Source organism: Gracilinanus agilis, chromosome 6 (genome assembly GCF_016433145.1).
Source record: "Gracilinanus agilis isolate LMUSP501 chromosome 6, AgileGrace, whole genome shotgun sequence".
NCBI classification, from domain to species: Eukaryota; Metazoa; Chordata; class Mammalia; order Didelphimorphia; family Didelphidae; genus Gracilinanus; species Gracilinanus agilis.
In genome coordinates this window covers 42,353,256-42,374,326 of record NC_058135.1, presented here as the reverse complement: position 1 = coordinate 42,374,326, position 21,071 = coordinate 42,353,256, and the positions used below count along the sequence as shown (strand labels likewise).

At 37.3% G+C, this 21,071-nt stretch overlaps 1 protein-coding gene across 1 annotated transcript in view; it reads left to right on the top strand.

Annotated features, from left to right (window-relative positions):
* The first annotated feature begins 2,341 nt into the window (after nucleotides 1–2,341).
* The window catches only part of SLC10A6 (solute carrier family 10 member 6), a 32,923-nt gene continuing 14,193 nt past the window's right edge, over nucleotides 2,342–21,071 (top strand). The window contains exons 1-4 of the mRNA XM_044681614.1: nucleotides 2,342–2,400; nucleotides 7,237–7,632; nucleotides 12,938–13,056; nucleotides 15,423–15,511. Coding sequence (XP_044537549.1) covers nucleotides 2,342–2,400; nucleotides 7,237–7,632; nucleotides 12,938–13,056; nucleotides 15,423–15,511 — 663 coding nt within the window. The remainder of the gene's footprint in view (nucleotides 2,401–7,236; nucleotides 7,633–12,937; nucleotides 13,057–15,422; nucleotides 15,512–21,071) is intronic.

Sequence of the window (21,071 nt, the reverse complement as noted above, 5' to 3'; positions counted from 1 at the left end):
AATGTGTTTTTGGCTCATGAACACATCCCACTCCTGTGAGTCTATGCCTTCTTTTATTTGTTCCCTAGACTCCATGTCAGTAACAGGAAACTTAACTGCAGATGTACTTTGCATAGGAAACAAAGTCAGTGTTGTAGATTCACTCTTTGTTCCTATTGGTGTCATTTTGTTTCTCTCTTGGCTACTGACATTTATGGAATTGAATTCCTTTAAATGCATTAACTCAGAATCTACTCCAAAGACAGCTGTCTTTGGAGTATCACAGGCTTGAAAGTGTGCTACATCTTCATGCACCTGACCCTGAAGTAGGCTTGGTACAAATTCCCTAGCTCCAGGATCCAGCTTTAAAGTTCCTTTAGTATTGTAGCTACTAGACCTTCCATTTTCCCTTCCAGCTTCCCTAGTTGGTGATAGAGAAGAGGCTGTGCCTGTGTCTGAGAATTTAGCACTTTCATTCTCAATGGTCTACAGGAGCCCATCTCCCTTGTTGACACTGTCTGTTTTTAAGAGATCCCCATTAAAACACCTGTCTAAAATCATTGCCCTTATTGTTTGGCCTTGCTGTACTACAGATTGATGTAAATGATCCACAGTCTTACTACAGAATGATGTTTCTTTCCCCTCATAGTGAGAATCAATGAATGCTACCTTCTTCAAGCTTGTATCAAGAATTTGTGCAGATGTGCCTGGTTCCCTGTCAGTGTTCCCCACATCACTGTTTCCTTTCCCATAAATTCTCTCCTTTATTTCTATTATATCCTCCTCCATTTGCAACTCCTCCTCAGTCATTTCTTTGTAACTTTGTGTTACATCCACCAACCCATAATTCTTAATTTCTTCTGCACCCATTTTGTCTTTCCCACATTCCTCTGCCACCTCATTGTCACTGCCCTTATCTGTTCTTGCAACAACTAAGGCTGCTTTCTTGGTTCATAAGGTACAAGGTCTGGCTCCTCGGGACAGGTTTTCCTCCATTTTTGATAAACTAGGGGAATTACTAAATTTGGCACAGTCATGGTCACAACATCTGGCCTTTACTTTATCACTGTATCTGTTGTTGTCCCTGTTGTTGTTACTATTATTGTTGTTGTATCTTGAATAGGAGCAATAATAAGATATTGCTCCTATTTCCAAAATTTATTTGGGACTTGAACCTACATTCCCAAACTACGTGTTCAAGTTTTGAGCATAGGAAACACCGCTTGACCGAGTTGTTTGCACTGCTGGAAGATTGCCTAGGTCTGCTCTGGCTCCTCTGATTGTTGGACATCAGAGCCATATTTTTAATCTCCTCTATTTCCTTGGCCTTCTGAGCTTCTTTCATTTGCCTCTTCAGCTCTGCAATCTCCCTATCCTTTTCAGAGGTCTTTGATGGCTTTGGTTCACTATCTCTAGATTCATGGACATATGCAGCTGTTTTCATTAACTCCTCAATGGGTAATGGTCTCCCACTGTGGGCAATGTAACTTGAAATATGCCTGGATGTAATTCAGACTCCCCTTAACAAATTGCCTCCTGACATGCTGAATGTTGTCCTCAGCTGTCATGTCCCTGAAACCCAGGATAGTTTCACCAGCCTCTAATAACTTGTCCAGATAAATACTTGGGTGTTCCTCCACCCCCTGCCTTAATTTTTCAAAGGACCCCCATGCATTAGACCTTCTTGCATGTAGCCTCATTGCTTCTGCTAAGTCCTCCCTGCACCGTCTAAGGTAGGTAATATTAGCATGTGAGGACAGCTCTAAGTCTTGATGTTGTTCTGGCCACGAGGCAAGATGGGGGTTGCTTCTAGTTTCGGCAATAAATTTTGCCTTTTCGCTAGGGGTGAACAATTCTGAAAGTAGCAATTCCACGTCCTCAAAATTTGGGTTGTAAAGCCTCACTGCCCGTTTATATTCTTTTATTGATTTGTGTGGATTGACACAGAACTGGGGGAACCTCCTTTTCAAAATCTCCAGATCTCCCCCTGAAAAAGGTTTGTAACCATTTCACATGTATAATGCCTGCATCTGGTTGTACTATAGTTCTGTCGGTGATTGGAAGGATAGTTACAGGAGCTGCTTCAGCCCCAGCAACCTCTTGTTGTTCAGGGTTCTCATCTTTAACCTGTTGTTTCATATCACCCCCCTTCTTTTTTGTGACAGCCTTCTCAATGATCTCTAGCTGCATTATTGTTTTAGCATCCAAGTCCTTCTCTTCCCTGATCTGCCTGTTAATTTCAATTAAGGTCTTCATGTGTTCCACCATTTGCTCTAAAACCGGGTTTCTAATTTCATTTCTCCCAAAGGCAAATGCCAACACCTTTCTTAAAATCATAAGGGCCCCATAGAAAGTTGCAGTCATGGCTATCCCTGATAGCACATATGCCAAGGCATCACCCACTGATATTTTTAGCCACATGTATGTATCATAAATTTCTATAACCTGCTATATCTTGTAATATAGAAAATGGCAGGATGGAATTCCTACAAAATACAGGGTCAAGCCTCACCCAGAATTCCAGGAGACCCCCCCCCCCGGAGAACTTTGGGTGAGGGGGCAGTTGGTAGGGAGTTAAACAGTTGATTCCTGGGGGTTGAGGGGAACAGATCTTTCTGCTTGCTGTTCCTGATTTGGGGTTTGCCTGGGAGGCCATAGTGGCAAAAGCCATTGTGGTTTCTACTGAGGAGTTTGCCTGTCTAGTAGGATTAGACCTTTCCAGCATCAATATAATAATTATTTAGTTATTTAGATATTAGCAGTAATTACTATTAGCTTTGAGGGCAAGTTAGCTAATGGTCTACCACTCCCTCCTGGGGGGGGAGGGGCAGCTTCAACCCGACAGTCCAGGGCTTCCCAGTTCTTATCCAAATCCTAATTACCCCCTCTTGCCTTCCCCTTCCTTGTTTTATCAATATAAGCTTTATCTTTGATAGCAGTGCCTGGGTATTATTTGGGTATACTCACTACAGCCATTAAGCTTGATTCCTGTCCGTTGCCAGCCCAAGAAGTCTGTTCCTTCTCAGTCCTTAACATCAAGATATCTAGCTTCTACTCAGTCCTGTGGGGAATATAAGTTGAGGAGAACATCATTAGAGATTAGCTTTTCTGAGCCATGTCACAAGTCATTGCCCAGCTTCCATATTCAACTGAAAACCAACTGCTGAGTAGGAGGGGTTTGAGAGCAAGGAGAACTTGCCCCTCCCCACTCACTCAAGCCTGTGGGGTGGGGGAGGAGAGTGTCTTGCAGGCACCTGGCCCTGGCCAGACCATCAGTTTCCCATCATCCCTGTTATTACAAACATAATAATTAGCCCTAATATCAATGCATACCTAAAAGCTTTAGACTATAGAAACCTGTCATTGACTGTAAAATTTTATGGTTGGTACCCTCCTCAGGGGGATTGTATAAATAACCTAAAATCCAGGGTTTGAAATCTTTTGGAGGAATTTTGGGAGAAGAAACTTGCCAACACCTTGAATTAGGAAGACCAATCTTTTGAAGAGGGTGCCATGGAGATACCTGCAGAAACCACATGCTGCATCAAGATATCCAGAATGAACTGAACTGAAGAGGGTTAAATACATTCATTTTGAAGGTAAATTCTTATGCCAAAGTGGAACGCCCCCTACTTGGCTTTTTTTCAATGTGTCTGTTAATTTTTGTTTTTGTTTTCTTTCTCTTCTATTCCTATCTTGTTCCCAGGTTGCTGTAATTTCCCCTTTTAAAAAAGTGCAATGTTTTATACACCTTTAGTGGGAGAATCCTTAGAGGTATAGGTTGGTTATTTGAAATGATTCATTGGGGAGACTAGGGATGTTAATCTCCCAAGACCCTCAATTGGGGAGATTTCAGCATACTCACCTCCCAATAGAATTATAGGGGGGATTGTGGGTAGGGAATTTGTGTGTTGATTTGATCAATCAGAGATTTGAATTTCCCTTCCATTTGTTTTGAATTTGGGTCAATTAGCAACCACAAAATTGATCCCACAGGCCCTGCCCCACCCCCCAGGCTAATTGCAGAACTGGAATTGGTTCCTGGGGAGTGATGTAAGAGAGCTAGTGGGTATAGTAAGGATTTACAAGATGAGACCCGGCAGGAAGCTGGGGGGAAGGGGAGTGTTGTTTTCTGAGGCTGAGATTTGGAGACAGTCCCTGAGTTGTTAGGCTTTGGATTGTTAGGCTATATTTCCCTCTCTCATCTTTATCTGATTAATACAGCTATTAGAGCTACTAATAGTCTGGTGATTTAAGGATTAATTTATATAAAAGGTGATCACAACATTTTTTTTGACTCTTATAATTTAGTCAAACCCATTCTAACCATTACCCTAGCTAGACACTTTTCTATAAGGTATCCCAGGTCTGCTGGTCTACAGGTTCTTATCATCTCCCATGAAAAAAAGGAGGAATCTAAAGCTGAGAGGAGCTAAGGTGAAGTAGGAGTCAGGCTGTCCAGCCCTCTATTCACTTTGCTGGCCACCAGTGCAGATTCAGGGTATGGAGGGGTGTGTGTGTGTGTGTCCAATGTTATCTTTGACATTTGCTCATCATATGACTTTAGGCAAGTTATTTCCTATCCTTCATCCTTTGTTTTTCATTTGTAAATTGATGGTTATCTATGTGTCGTTGGGCAAATTAAAACAGTTTTCTTATTTGCAAAATAAAGAAGTTTGTAAAATTAAGAAGAGCTTCAGTTTCCTCATCTGTAAAATTAGGGACTACCTTTGTCAGTCCCTATTTAAACATCAGTCTAAGGTTTCTTCCAGTTTTAAGTCTAGAAGCCTATGATAATTAAAAAAACCCAAACTCCTCCTAGAAGTTGTCCTAAAATGCCTTTGTAACTAATTCTAATATTCTGGGAATTTTTGAGCAAGCATGACCTTGGAAATCTAAAGTGCTATTTATATAAGTGCTAATACTGTTATTTATTAATAATTTAGTAAAGATAATTTTTTTTTAAATCTTGAAAACTCTGATCGACACAAAAGTCAACTGTGATTCTAGATAATTGTTGATGAAACAGGTTACCTACACTGTGATAGAGGGGCAATGGACTCAGAGTGCAGCCTGAGATGCTTTGTTTGGATGGCTAAGGATGGAATTTGTTTTGCTTGACTCTGCATATTTGTTCTTAGGGTTTTGTTTTTCTTTCAAAAGAAAAATAAGTGGGGTGGGGGTGGGGAAGAAGGTGAGAGGGAGAGAATGTGGACTGTTATTCTTTGAAAAAATAAACCTTGGATTGCCTCATATCCTGTGTCCTTCCTTTCACCCCATAGGGGAATCATGTAACTCTGGAAGAGTTACCCTTTTCCAACCCAGGTCCACTGCTGCCATATGCTTGAGCTTTGGTCTCTGGCTGCCTCTACTTTTCTTTGCTTGATTAAACTGACTGAACTTTGATTTGGGGTTGAACATTTGGAGGCAATCTTGTGATTTTGAGAGGTCAGGAGGTCTTGGGTCTCTCAGTTCATGTACTTCAAACAACTCAAATGAACTCACTGCATTCCTCGATACCTGGGTCAAAAGAGAGCAGAGGAAAGGGGCAAAGAAGGGAGGGGAGAAGTGCTGTGAGCTAACCTCTCTGGTCCCAGAAGCAATTATAATTGTTAGACTTAACATCTCTGGGCCTCAGTTTCTTCATCTGTTAAATTAGGGATTCTCTTTATCAATCCTTATTGAAACAAGATGATGTCGAAGGTTTCTTCCAGTTTTAAGTCTAGAAGCTTAGGATAATTAAAAAAACCCAAACTCCTCCTAGGAGTTGTCCTTAACAAAAAGGTGTGTCTGTCTCTGGCTAAACTTTGCTCCATAAACACAAAACCTTCTGCTGCCAGGGAGGAAGGGTGTGGTGATTACTTTTGGAAGATGAGTTTCGCAGCACCACATTTTTTCTGCTCTGTTTTCAAACTGGTGCCTGACTACGATATGAATATAAGTCCCTGGATTGAGACCCATGCTTTGAGATATTTTCCAAACTCTTGGATGAAAGTGTTTATTACATTCCAGCAAAATGCCATAAGTGGAGAAAGGATGGACTTGGAGTCAGGAAGTCTTGAGTTCAAATTCAGATTCAAATGCTGACTAGCTATGTGGACAAATCACTAAACTGTTCTGTGCCCTAATTTCCTCATTTGTAAAATGAGAATAATAATAACAACACCTGCCTCTTGGAGCTGTTTTGAGAATAACTTTAGATAATATTTGTAAAGTGCTCTGCAAATCTTACAGTTCTATAAAAACCTCTGAATAACTATAACAATTACAGTTTAATGATGTTGTCACTGTTTTCTTAAAACAGAAGTTATTCTACAATGGAGAGACATTTCCTTTTTATTATTCTGAGTAAAAAAATTCCCACATATTTTGTAAAACTGGAACTATATACATTTTATTATTACATAATACTGAATTACCACAGGCATCTGACCATTGTCCTTAGTTGCTCTCTTTCATAACATTCTTGGATCCAAGTTAGAGAAAACCAAAAGACTGGCTGAGATTGAAAATTCTCTTCTGTCTTGAAAATTACTTTCACTTGCACTGTTGAATTCGTCCTATTTTTGTTGGTATCTTGATTTTATATTTCTTTCATTATTAAATATGCCTCTCCCTTACTTGAGTTTGTAAAGAAACTCAAAGTAATGAAATGTAAGGGATTCAATTGTAATGAAAAAGAATGAGAAGAAAAGCAGTTCTGAGAAACCCATTAGCATAATCCCTGACAGCATGTGTTGTCCCAGTCTTCATCTTCCAAATGCTGGCATGACTGTTGGGTGTGGTTTTGGCACAGTTTCCTTCATATATCCAAAGTTCGTTTCCATGCAAAAAATTTTCATCCTGGTCTCTCTGAAACAGCTTTAAAAGTGGGCGGAATTATGAACTGGAGGCTGGCCTGCTTTTCCAGAACACAACTCAGTACAATGCTAACAGCATGACTAAGTCATTCCATGACACAATGATTCTTTTTACTACTCGCTTACATGATGTTTCACTTATTTTTGACAGGGAGAACTCAACAGAAACTTTCTTTTTTCCCCCCACTTGATTATAATTATTTTCATAATTCCACTTGTGAAGAAATTGATCAGATTGAGATGACACTGTATGTGCTGCACACTGTGTGTCACCACTAACCAGTACTTACAGGATTACCATTCCATGACTGGCTATTGGGTTATTCATCCAGCTTTCTGAAATGTTTTAGGATGAACCTGTTCCATCATCATCAAAGCTGTTCATAAGACTTTGAAGTAAGACTCATGAGAAGATCAAGATGGTAAACTGTTCCAGCAGCTTAGCATGCCCTCACAACTTGACGGAGGAGAAGATGGAAAGAGGTTTGGAGAATCATGGGAACCTGGAGCTTATTTTCATGGTGGTTTTGGCTGTAATGATGGCACTGGTGATGTTTTCTCTGGGCTGTACTGTGGACATCAAGAAGCTATGGTTGCATATCAGGAGACCCTGGGGGATTGCTGTGGGTCTACTCTGCCAGTATGGGCTGATGCCTTTCATAGCCTACCTCTTGGCCACTAGCTTTTCTTTGCCACCAATTCAAGCCATTGCTGTTCTTATCCTGGGGTGCAGCCCTGGAGGGACAATATCTAATATTTTCACCTACTGGGTTGATGGAGATATGGACCTCAGGTAAGGCTACACTCTTGGCTGTATTTTGACACAAGTTTCTGGTAACCAGTGTTAAACCAGGGAATGAAAATTTCATTTTTTATTTTAATTAGTCTGAGCCAATATATATGATCTAATATTTCATAATATTATAGAATATATAACATTCCACAGGATTGTGGATTATTAATATTAACACTTCATAATATAACAGTATATATGATATATTATATAATAATATCATAGGATATATAATATGACATTATGGAATATTATGCAGTATGTGACATTACATAATAATATAAAACATATTGTTTATATTACAATTATATATTAATTATAATAGTATGTTAGAAAATATATAATATAATGTTCCATAATATCATTATGTTATATGTCTGACATATAATATAATATTCCATAATATTACAGGATATATATTGTGTATGTGTGTTCAGGGCAACTAAAAATTTTTAAATTAGGTACAATTTTTTAAAAAGCCATTATAATGTTAGAAAAAAGTTATCCCTTGTAAGAAAGAAAGCAAAAGAAAGAAAACAAAAACCAGTTTTGTAAAACTAAGCAACACAGTAACTGAGTCTGATGATAAATGCAATGTGTCTCACCCAGAGCCCTCCAACTCTGCAAAAATGAGAGAGACTTTTACTTGCTTTGTTTTTTTAATTTTCTTTTTTAAGTTGTCATCTGTTTTCTTTCTTTCCCATCCCTCCCTGCTCTACCAACTGATTGGAAAAGAAAGGAAAAACAAAACCTTTGCAACAAATATGAAGAGTCAAACAAAACATATTCTTGCATTGATTGAATCTAAAAATATATTTCTCTTTATGCATCTCAAATCATGTCAGAAGGTGGTGACCTGCTTCACTACTGGTTCTCTAGAGTCATGGTCTAGCCCACTCATTTTATAGATGAAGTTAAATAACTTGCCCAAGATCAATAAGGAGAAAGTCTCAGTTTCTCAAAATTACTCATGCTCAAGAGAAGGGAAAACTGAAAGAAGATCCTTGTTTGACTTAAGTACAAGGAACTATGGGATTTCAAGGATCAGCAAGCCAATAGGAGAGGAATCCTGTGTAAGGAGACCTTCAATTTGAGCCGGAAATTTTACCCCCAAATCACCTAATAATATTAAACTGATATTCTCAAAGCCCTCAAATGAACATTTTATGGGAGGTTTGCAATTTCAAAGGAAATAGCTATATGCCAGTAGGTACTCAACAAATACTCAAAGACTGACATTTTTCAGCTACCATTCTGTAAGTGATCTGAGCTGGTTAGAGTATATAACAAAGGTGTATATAGCATTTAACTCAACTAGCCACTTAAGAGTAAAACAAACATGCAGAATGAAGTGGAATGAAGTGGAAGAAAAAAACAAAATAATTGAGTCAAAAACAACGACTTTGTAAAAACTTTGAGGGTTTAAAGAATATCAATCAATGAAATAGTCATCCACATCTCAGTGAAAATGAGTTTCTCCCCTCTTTTTTGATATTTGGAAAAAGGGAGAGAGTTTGATGTTGTTGAAGTGGCAGAGATGGAAAGAGAAAAGGGACATCTACTATGAGGAAGTAAGAAGGATGAGGAGAAAACCAAAAGGATAGGTAAGGGCATTGACAATTCTTTGATTAGTTCCATGCAAAAATTTTTTCTTCTCATTTTTTAAAAAAAGGACCAAATAGGGTTCAAAAGATTTGTCTAATTATTAGAGTTCCTATAACATTAATAAATCAATGTTCTGATTGTACTGGAAGATAATAAGGCTCAGGTGTTAGCCAGAGGTAGTCACCATTTGGCCCCAAGTGTGGTTGTGGCATGTATTGATCAGATACCAATGATGGATTATGAATGAGCTTTTGCCATACGAAACTAGTGATTATTATACATGGTCATGTGGCAATGACCACTGATTATCAGAGTAAGAGAAACAATTCATATCTTATCACTAAGCCTTGAAATTTAACTAGTTGCCATCAATATTGTATTTTACTTATTTCAGTTCAAAAATAGTTGCTCTTTAACATATTGAGGGTATAATAAATATTTGTGAGTGAGTGTTATACTTACGATATGATCATTACTTATATTGTACTAGAAATCCGGCTTAAAGTTTCTGTGGGAAAGCCATCATCTGTCCTTTGAGACCAAGATGGTCATTGCTCTTCATCTTAGAAGATAAAGACATCTTTTAGTTTCTTTACACTATTTTAGCAAAATGTTGCTGGATCTCACCAAGTCATCTTTTCCCACTTATAGTCTAGGCACAATCATGAATGGACTCTTATTATGTTGGAGTCACTTTTAACAAAAATTCCACAATGATTAAATAGTCTAGCTGCCTGGTTGACTGCATTCTCTGATGTTTATGCAATACTGGAATTTCTTGTCAGAGATATTAAGTAACCTCTGACTTCTCACACTCTTCACAGAAGTTCATTGTATAGTTTTTCTATCCATATTAATTTATAACTACATTGGGGTTATCCAATCTTATCTAATGATTTAAAAGGAACATTTAAAAGGAAGTGCTTGAATAATTGATTTAATAATTATTTCAAGTTATATTCATGTAGTTATTTTTGTATAATTGTTCTAATTGAAAGCCCACGCAATTCCCCTCCCAAATCATGATTCTTTTTATTCAGTAAATTTATTCTGCTTTTTGAACCAGAGAGATGTAGGGAACTTTTTTGGGCCATGCTAATGTAGAGCCTTTGCCCTATTGGAAGTTAGAATTAAAAAAGTATTAAATGGAGGTGATCTTTGTCAGAAGTCTGGAGGGAAGAAGGGATGGAGAATGAAGAGTCTGGTCAGAGGCTCAAGAATACATAACACAGTGGGACAGATAGGTGGCTCAGTAGATAGAGAGCTCTTCCTGGAGATGGGAGATTCTGGATTCAAAGCTGACCTCAGATATGTCCTTGCTGTGTGACCCTGAGCAAGTCACTTAACCTCTTTTTCCTAGTCCTCACCGCTCTTTTGCCTTGGAGCCAATCCTTAGTATTGATTCTAAGTTGGAAGGTAAAGTTTTTGTGTTTTTTAAAAAATATATGCATAATCCCCTATTACTTAGACTTTTGAATGAATTGAGAAAAGGAGCTCTCCTGAATCATCTCTTCCTTATCCTTCATCTTTATTTAGTTATATGGCCTTTAGAGTTATTATACTGTGATTCTCTGAGTGATTTGACTCCTTGAGGAAGAATAATAATCATAAGCGCAATGGCAATAATGACTACTATGAAAAACTGTCAAAAAATAAAGTCTAGCAGAAATCAGAACCCTGAGAACAGAATGAGGTGCATCGCCATCCCATTATCCTGTCTACTTCTAGAGTTGTTACCAAGATGATTTTAGCTCATGTCATAAGATAAACTGGCAAATCCCAATACTTTTGTTCAATTACAAAAAGCTTTATTAATGTAATAATCCATAGAAGATTAAATATTAAAAAATAAACATAATGGGTGTTCTTGTATGAGCCTGACCCGGGTCAGTCCCCTGGAAGTTTAGGTTTGATACTGGAACAAAATGAGATACCTGGTCATTTAATAGTTAATTAATAGAGTAATTGCTATAGCAGCAGAAGGATATTCAATAGGGATAGACACTGAGAACTCTAGTTCATCCAGTTGGGTGAAACTCCTGGCCTGAGTTGCCCATTGTGTTTCACAAGCCAAGAATCACCAAGAGGTACTGAAGCTCCTTGTGGCTGCTTTGTATGTCTGGAGGTTGCTCTTAACACTTTTAAAATCAAATAACCCTTCGATTCTAAGACAAAAGAGCAGCAAGGGCTAAGCAACATGGAGGTTAAATGACTTGCCCAGGGTCGCACAGCTAGGAATTATCTGAAACCAGATTTGAACCCGGGTCTTCTTGACTCCAGGGTTGGCACTTTGTCCACTATGCTACCTAGATTCTCCCCTTAATAAATTTTAAGGAGCATTAATTTTACTAGCATAGGGCCAGGGGTTAGGAGAGTGCTCTAACCACAATAGGATAAGTGATTCTCCATCTTGTTGCTAGATTGTTCTGTAGGAGTAAAAATGAATAAATACTCCTAGTTTATATATATATAAAGCCTGGCTTTAGAAGTCTAACCCTGATTTCTCTTATATTCTATGCGTCTAGTTGATTTTTAAAAATACAAGTAAAGGTTCTATCTGTCTTTCTAGTTTGTCAGGATTTTTGTTGTTGTTATTGTTCTGATAGTTTACCCTCTTTCATCTCAAATTTGCAAGTTTGTTAAAATTTGATAAGCAAATTTGATCTGTCTTCATTCATCCAAATCACTGGTAACAAATAGTGTTTGACCTGTAGACCTCTCTCCAGACTGACAGTCATTTGTTGATTAAAATAAACTCTTTGGGTCTAGTTGTTTAGACAATTTCACCTAAAATGTGTTATCTTTCTCCCCATATCTTCCTCTATTTTGTGCAAAGTGAAAACATTTCTCAAGGGGTTTGCTGAAATCCAACATTGGTGTTTATTGAATTTTCCTTGTTTGATTATAGATCTGATTGGTTTCCAGTCTGTAATCAAAAAAGGTAATGAGATTAGTCTACTCTGATTCATACCCAGACTCATAACTAGCAATTTTGGAACCTGGGGACAAGTAGTTGCGAACTTGCTCTGAAGACTACATGCCACAATCTGGGGACCCCTGCCCCTGCCTCTTGGGCACTAACACTGCTTCTGAAGAGGTAGGTGGATAGGATGGGATCTGTGAAGAGATCACTCAAAGTATGGATGTATGTGTGAGTGTGGATGGGCTTCAAAATTATTTTATCACTATTCCTCGAATATATGATATTCTCTCTTATCCACCTGCCTTTACTGGTTTTATTTCTCCCACCTAGAATTCTTCTGGCTACTCAAATTCAAGGATGAGCTCTAAGAAACTTCACTTCTCTAACCAATGCTAATCTATTCTTTTTTTTGAACTTCTTAAAGGTAGTGAATTTCATTTTGTTTAGTATTTATTTCTTATGTAAATTGTACCCCCTCTAACTAAATTATAAGCTTCTTGAGAGCAGAGATCATGTTTTATATTTATATATTATATGACAGTCCTAGTCATATAATGGGTCGTCCACAAATAACTGGTTGATTGATTGCCTTGTGACAGAGCCCACTTCTAGAACCCTGTTCTAGATCACACAAATCTAGCCCTCTGTCCAAAATTTGTAACATTCAGAAGAATGCCAGATAATTTATCTCATGGAATCCACAAGAGTTCAATGAATTGAAAACTGAATTTTAATTTTCGCCTTGTCTTCTAAGCATCACTTTTATTTTACTTGCAGCATTTGTATGACAACTTGTTCCACAGTAGTTGCCCTTGGAATGATGCCACTTTGCCTTTATCTCTACACTCAGTCCTGGGATTTTGAACAGAATCTTACCGTGCCATATCAGACCATAGGTGAGTTTGGGGAGCAAATGTCAGCTTTTAGATACATGGAAATTAATTTTATATTCATTTCTCTGGAGAATGGATAAAATCAAAGGACTAATAAAAATGAGTAAATTTTGCTAATTTTAAATTTTAAATCATTGGACTGGAAAGTTTATTGGGCAATCAATGTGTGATTTAATGAATTATTTATTATCTGGGTTTTAAAATGATCATAGTGTAATTAAGTCAGATCTCAGCTTCCATAAATTCTTTTTCCATCATGACTATTAGACTATATGCTCAATTCTGATGAGATACAAAAAATCCATAATTGCTGCCCCCAAAACCTTCCTTTAGCCTTTCTTGGATCTAACAGTCATCCATATTAATAATCACAATATCATGCTGAATCTTTGAGCTATCTCACCTCTACTACCCAAGTGATCAGGTCTGAGTGACTTGTCTCCTCTTGCATTTATCCCTTTATTTACATTAAATTATAAGGGCTACCATTATAGTTCAGGTCATTATTGCATATCATATTCCTAGCCTTTAGATACTGTAAGGAGTAAAAATGAAAGGGTTAGACTAAATTTATAAGAGTGTGGTCACCAGGAATTATTATTCAAGTCAGAAAGACTTTTTTATGGTAGTTTATTTATAAAGGGAGAAAGACTAAGGAAATCAGAGAGAGATTAAATAATTACTCTGGCTGGTCCGAACCAGGCTGGGCTTCAGAGTCCCCAGCAAAGGGGGCCCAAAGGTAAATGAAACAAGGGTTTTAGCCATGAGGCCTCTTCCAAGATGAGGTGGCCTCTCTGGAGCCTAGTACCTCCAGGAAAACCAGGAAAAGGAATTCAGTCTTTTTCACTCACCCACGTGGTAGTTCTAAAAGAAAATTCAAGAGCAATCTGAGGTCCCCAGCTGGAGCTCCTTCAAGATCAAGTTGAAGGCGAAAGATCTCATCACAGAAAGTTCCTGACACTTTTAAAGACCCTTCCCTTCATTACTACCTGTGCCTTTCTCCACTTTACTTGGACCAATTACAGCTAAAGCTTTGCTTAGTACTGCCCAGGGGGGTAGTCAGTCGATTCTGATTCATCACCTACTATCACACACGTGGGTTACAGACCTCCCCCACTTAAGGATAAGTGGGGTATATATACTTTTGGAGATTAAATCTAAAAATGGGCAGGGGACAGTTAATCCCATCTTCACGATACTCTTACCCCAACTATCTGTCACATAGATGTCAAATATACTTGTATATTATATCCTTGTCATTTTTTGGTTCAAAATGTCTCAGTCTGGCATCGAAGGCTCTCCATAATCTGATGCCGACATGTCTTCATGTCTTTCCAGACAAATTATTATTTGAAAACTCTATGTTTCAGCCAAAGTGGGTAGGGTTGTCATTTAATCTCTTACCTATGCATCCACATAGGCTATCTATATTCCATGCTTTATCTTAGACTCTTGGACTTCTTTTTTTTCTTTAAGATTTAAGCTTAGGCATATATACTTGGTGAAGCATTCTGATCCTCCTAGGTAGTGTTCCCTCTCCCTCCTCAATTTACTTTGCATTTGATTATCTAGACACACTTCCTCTTGTAAATTTTGTTTTTGTAAATGTGCCCAGCATCTTAAATGTAAGAGATGTTAAATAAATGTTTGTGGAACTGAATAATATTTTCTTCATGGACAGCTTTTTAAAGTTCACCTGTATTCTGCAAATATTCCTTGATATCATCTATTCTCCACCCCCACCCCCCAACCCTGCACAGGACTGCTTTTATCTTTCTTTCTGATCATTTGCCTATGCCTCTTTTCTCCCTGATGACCTCTCTCTGGAAGCAAGAGATATGATAGGATCTTCTACCAATTATTATTTGATTAGAACTTTGGAACAAGTCACTGAAACCTTTGGGACTAATTTATTCCAAATTCTATAGGCCAGTCCAATACTATTTATCTTGTAGTTGCTCGAAAAATGTTTAATGATGTTGATGGTTGTGTTTAATAAAGATTTGGAGAACTTAAGCAGAAAAATTAACTTTAAAAATAAGATTTTTTAAATTCAGTTTTTCTTATCAGCTATATTGCAATCCTAATTAATGATCTAAATGACCATGTGTAGGGTGTGATAGAAAGGGTCTTGGATGGGGAGTCAGAAGATTAGAGTTCCAATATCATATCATTTTTATAGCAGGGAGAGTGGATTCTAATGAGTTCTTCAATCCCTTAAAACTACACTTAAAAATGTTCATTTCCTTGGTTATGCTGAAAGAAATTATCTTTTAAAAATTGTTTTTTTTATTTAATTGAAATAGAAATAAAAGTGAGAGATCAAGTTTCAGAAAGTGTTTGGTCTGATATATTTTCCATTTCTTCAGGAATTACTCTGTTATGCTTAATTGTACCTGTGGCTTTTGGCATCTTTGTGAATTTCAAGTGGCGGAAACAATCTAAAATCATCCTAAGAGTAAGTTACCCCATTTGTGACTTGGAAATCTTCAGTATATGACACATGACAGAGATAAAGGAAAAATTATGGTATAGACCAGTTTTTTGGATAAAAGCCACCAATTTTTTAACTTGCCCAAATAGGAATTATCTGAACTGCAAACTTGATCAAATTATTCTCCCTCTTCTCCAAAATAGTGAACTCTTCTTTGGTTTACTACATCAGTAAATATATTGAAGTATCAAATTGGAAAACTGAGAGACAATTGGGAACTGATGAAGAGCAAGCAGACTACATTTATTTATTTAACACAAGCCTTTCTAGAACCTATAGAAAGACAGTATATCACTGCAGTAATTTTCTGGTGAGGACACCACCTGAATTTCCTACCAGGTGGTGATCTAGTTAGGTGTCCAGTTCAATAGATTTGTCAGTTTTTCCCTGGTGCAGGTATCTTTCTTTAAAGGTCCTTGTTCACCAACATAGGATGTGATCTTTAGACTCCTAGACTCCTTCTGCTATTGCCAAGCCTGACATTTCAACAGTGATGCTAGACCATTTGGACCAACTCTTGCTGTATGAGTATAAAATGCAATCTAAAGATGAACTGGAATATTATTTAAAATATGGAATTATTTAGACTATTAAAATGTATATTGCACAATATACATAAAATGGAAGTTTATTAAAATGTATATATATAATATAAAAATGTAATATTTAAATTCTATACACAGAAAATGCACCCTCATTCCACTTACCTCCATTCTTCTTTCAAATCCTGACTGCCTACATTTACAAATTCAGAAATTTAACAAATTATGTTCCTATGATTTATTGCGAAAAGGGAAAAAGGTCAAACATTTCCTTTGGAGATACCTTTCTGCAACCAGGTCTGAAGTCTCTTCCTGCTTGCCCTCCCAGATTTCTAGGTGTAGCCAGGAGAGAATCATGGCCAAATGTGCCCACAGCTCATAGAAAAGAATACCAGAATGAGATATTTCTCCAAAGTCTCCAAAGAATCAAAGGCTAGAAACATTTGAAAATGAGAAAAAATGATTAGAGAATGCTCTTTCCCTCCAACTCACCAGTTGTGCAACTCAAAATCTTACTTCATACTTCTATCCCTGTTTCTTCTCCAGGACCACCATCTTAGGCTGTTTGGCTTTGCAGGCACCTCAGCTTTGGGGAGTTACTCTTCCTGGTCTTGGCACTTTCCCCTTCCATTGGCCACTTTATCTGATCACTTTCTTGGCTACATGGAAATCAAAATCTAAAGAGGAAAGAAGAAAGGAAGTAACCCTCTTTCTTATAGTTGTTACTCTCTTTTTTCTTCTAAGCAAGAAGGAGCAATCTCATTTCTGGTGGTTTGTCTCCAATTCTGTAGAAACTTACTGGGCTATTTGTTCTTCAAAAACCCATTATGGAAGCACCTGCTACAAATATAATATCAAAAATGATCTCCAGACTAAAAGATCAAACTGAAATTTCAAATGGCCCAAACATGTACCTGAAAAATATTCAGTGCAGATTTTGAAGACTGTCATAGGGACAATGTCAGTATCCTGAATTTGCTGAGACATCTCCTTTGTTGATTATCGTTACATTACAGCTACTGTTACTCTCCTCACTTCTTTGACATCTTTCTGCCTTCTGGATTCAAACTAGTGCTGGTAAATGTTTGATAATTGATCTAGGGGTGGGGAGAGAAGACTGGGAAAGGAATGCATGTAAACACTTCTAAATGTAATCTATGTTATTAACACCTTCTTAAGTCTAGACAATTAACAAAGCAATAAATCAAGCCCTAATTTGTAGCAACTTCTGAGGTGTTGATACTCAAATTAAACATTTAATAAATAGGCTTTTTAAGTAGATTAGCGCTGACTCCACCATGCCCGTGCCTAGGTTCCTGCTTCATTTAGAACTAGGACTCCAACATTAGTGTGGGATATAGGAGCCTGTGTATAGACACAAAATCTAATTAATAGTTCATATCATTTTGTTGACAGGATTGTTGATATGGAGAGGGTCACTGCTCATCTCTCAAGATCCTAGTTTTCTATGTGTCAATAAAAGCCGAATCAGAATTTTTGTGGAACACTAGAACCCCAGAAAGTTGATAGTGTTGCTTTTCCAAGCTACGTCTAAGATGGCCCTGAATTTTAGTGTAAAATAAAAATGTCTCCACAAGACTTTGGATCAACTTAACTGTTAATCTGGCTAAAAGTCATCCAGAAAAGTTTTAGGCCATTGATAACCGGACTGAATTTATATATTGGATTTTGGAAGTGGAAGTGGAAGTCATTTTGGGAAAGCCCTACCATAATTTGTGGGGTGATCTCCACTTTCTGGCTCTAGTTTCTGGACCATGCTACAGACAGGAATGTTGCTGCCATTAACTCTTCTATTGGCTAGGCATCTTCGCTTTTCTGTTTCAGCCTTCCATGCCCCTTTACTCCAGAGGCTTGGACTGCTGACCCAGTGGCTCCCATGGGCTGACAACAATCCTGGGAGATAGATGCTACTGTTAACCCCATTTTGCAGTTAAAGAAGCTGAGGCACAAAGAGTGACTTGCCAAGGATCACATAGCTAGTAAACGACTGAGGATGTATCTGAACTCAGAACTGTTGAGGAACAAATAAGATCATAATTTTTAAAGCACTTTGCCAAGTTTAAAACCCTACTCAAGTGCCAACTATTATTATTAACTGTGTCTTAAAAAACATATCTCTTTAATTAAAGTTCCTCATTCTCTTTCAGGAGGTGTACGGTATGTTTTATTTTCATTCTTTTGGACTCATTAATTGCCATTGTTTTTATCAGACCTAATGTTTCTATAATGTTGTAAATTCTCTTCCTAATTCAGTTCACTTTGCTCTTCATCTGTTCACAAAGCTCTTCCCATTTTCTGCTGAAATTATTCATTTTATTATTTCTGGCAAAATAACATTCAATCATATTCATATACCACAATTTATTTAGCTATTTCCCAATGAGAGAACAGCCCCTTTATACATACAAGATACAAAGGAAAGAGATGGATATAAGAGGAAGTTTTCAAGTTTTGGCTTCTCCAAAAAGAGCTGCTGAAGTATTTTGATATATTATGGGTCCTTTTCTTCTTCTTCTTCTTCTTTTTTTTAAACTTTGTGGTACGCATGTACTACATAGCCAAGGGGCAGCTAGGGGTGCAATGGATAAAAGCCAGGCCTGGAGTCAAGAAGACTCATCTTCTTAGGTTCAAATCTGGTTTCAGACACTTGCGCGACAGTTGTATGACCCTGGGCAAGTCACTTAACCATTTGCCTCAATTTCTTCATCTGTAAAATGAACTGGAGAAGGAAGTGGCAAACCATGCCAGGATTTTTGCCAGGAAAACCCCAAATGAGTCATAGAGAGTTGGACATGGTTTTCCAGAATGGCTGGACAACTTCAAAGTTCTACTCGCCCTATGCCAATGTGTCTGTGTATATTCTAATACCAATGTGCCTGTTTTCCCATAGCACCTACGGATTTGTCATCACTTTTTTGAATCTTTGCCAGTCTGATGTGTTCCGTGAAGAACTTCAAAGTTTCCTGAATTTCATTTCTCTACTTATTAGGATGTTAGAACATTTTTAACAATATGATTTTTTATATTCTTTTTTTACTTTATTTTTTCTTTTTTTGAAAACTGTTTAAGAGAACATTGTACACAGTAATAGTAATGCAACAATAATCAAATGAGAAAGACTATGTAAGATACTCTGATCGGTACAATGATCCATGTCAGTATCAGAGAACTTGTGATTAAAAATCCTATCCACACTTACCTTCCATCTTAGAATCAGTACAGTGTATTTGTTCCAAGGCAGAAGAGTGGTAAGGGCTAGGCAATGGGGGTTAAGTGACTTGGCACAGAGTTTGAAAGTGTCTGAAGTCAAATTTGAATCCAAGACCTTCTGTATGCAGACTTATCCCTCTATCTATTGAGCCACATAGATGCCCCTCTATCACTTATTTAGTTATGAACTTTTACCTTATGCATAGATCCAAAAGATAATTTCTTCTTTGTTTCTCAAATTTATTTTATTTATTCTTTTATGCCGAAATCATGTATCCATTTGCAGATTTTTTTGGTATATGGTATGAATGTTTTTTTTAACATTTATTAATATTCATTTTTAACATGGTTACATGATTCATGCTCCTACTTTCCCCTTCACCCCCCGCACTCCCCCCACCTATGGCCGATGCGCATTTCCACTAGTTTTGTCATGTGTCCTTGATCAAGACCTATTTCCAAATTGTTGGTAGTTGCATTGGTGTGGTAGTTTCGAGTCCACACCCTCAATCATGTCCACCCCTACCCATGCGTTGGTATGAATGTTTTTTAAATATAATTTCTGCTAAACAGATATTGAATTTTCCCAGTGATTTTTGTCAAATAGGGAATACCTGATGTCTTTGGGTTTACCAAATACTACACATTTGTTTGCTTTTGTATGTTGTGTACCTTGTAATCTTTTCCATTGATTAATCTTTCTTTTTTAAACCAGTATCAAATATTTTTAATGATTATTTCTTTACTATACAGTTTGGTAGCTTACCAGTCTGCTTTGAGACTCCTTTCCCTCACATTATTTTTCTACTATTAATCTTGAGATTCTTGACTTTTTGTTCCTCCATAAGAATTTTACAAATTTTTCTGATATATAAAATATTGTTTGGATACTTTGGTGCAGCACTAGATCAGTAAACTAATTTAATTAATACTGTTAATTTTATTATATACCAGCCTTTACCCTATGCCTGACCATTTAATGTTACTCCAATTATTTAGATCTACCCTTAGTTCTACATTTTTTTTTTTAATTTTAAACCCTTAACTTCTGTGTATTGACTTATAGGTGGAAGAGTGGTAAGGGTAGGCAATGGAGGTCAAGTGACTTGCCCAGGGTCACACAGCTGGGCAGTGTCTGAGGCTGGATTTGAACCTAGGACCTCCCGTCTCTAGGCCTGGCTCTCAATAGTTCTACAGTGTTTTATAGTTAGATTCATCCAAATACTGCTTCTTCACTGATTAGTAGGATTTGTAGACTCTTTCTAGGCATGAGCACACATTCCTTGGTTCCTTGGAATGGAGAACTCCAATTATTAGAAACAGTAAATTCTTTCCAATTCTTCCTCATTGCCTCCTTAGAGTATTTCATCATCTCTCTCCCTTTTTTCCTTTCTTACCAGCAAAACAGAATGAAATAAATGCCAGTTGGACTCTATATTTGTCTTTCTTTATTCCCTCTGTGTGATCTTGGGACAGAGTTTAATTCTAAAGAATTATGTTTCTTTTCCATGAAAGCACTTAATCATCTTTTAGCCTTTTTCTTCTAATTTCCTGTGTCTGTGATTAAAAGATCTCCCCAAGCTCTTATCTTTTCATTGAGAATTCATAAAAGTCTTTCATTTTACTAAACTTCAAAATATTTTTCATCATCAGTTTTACAAAGTAAGTTATTCTTTGTTGTTAGCCTATGTTTTTTTCCCCCTTTGGACATATCACGTTCCCAAATTTTCTGTCCTTTACAGTCATTACCT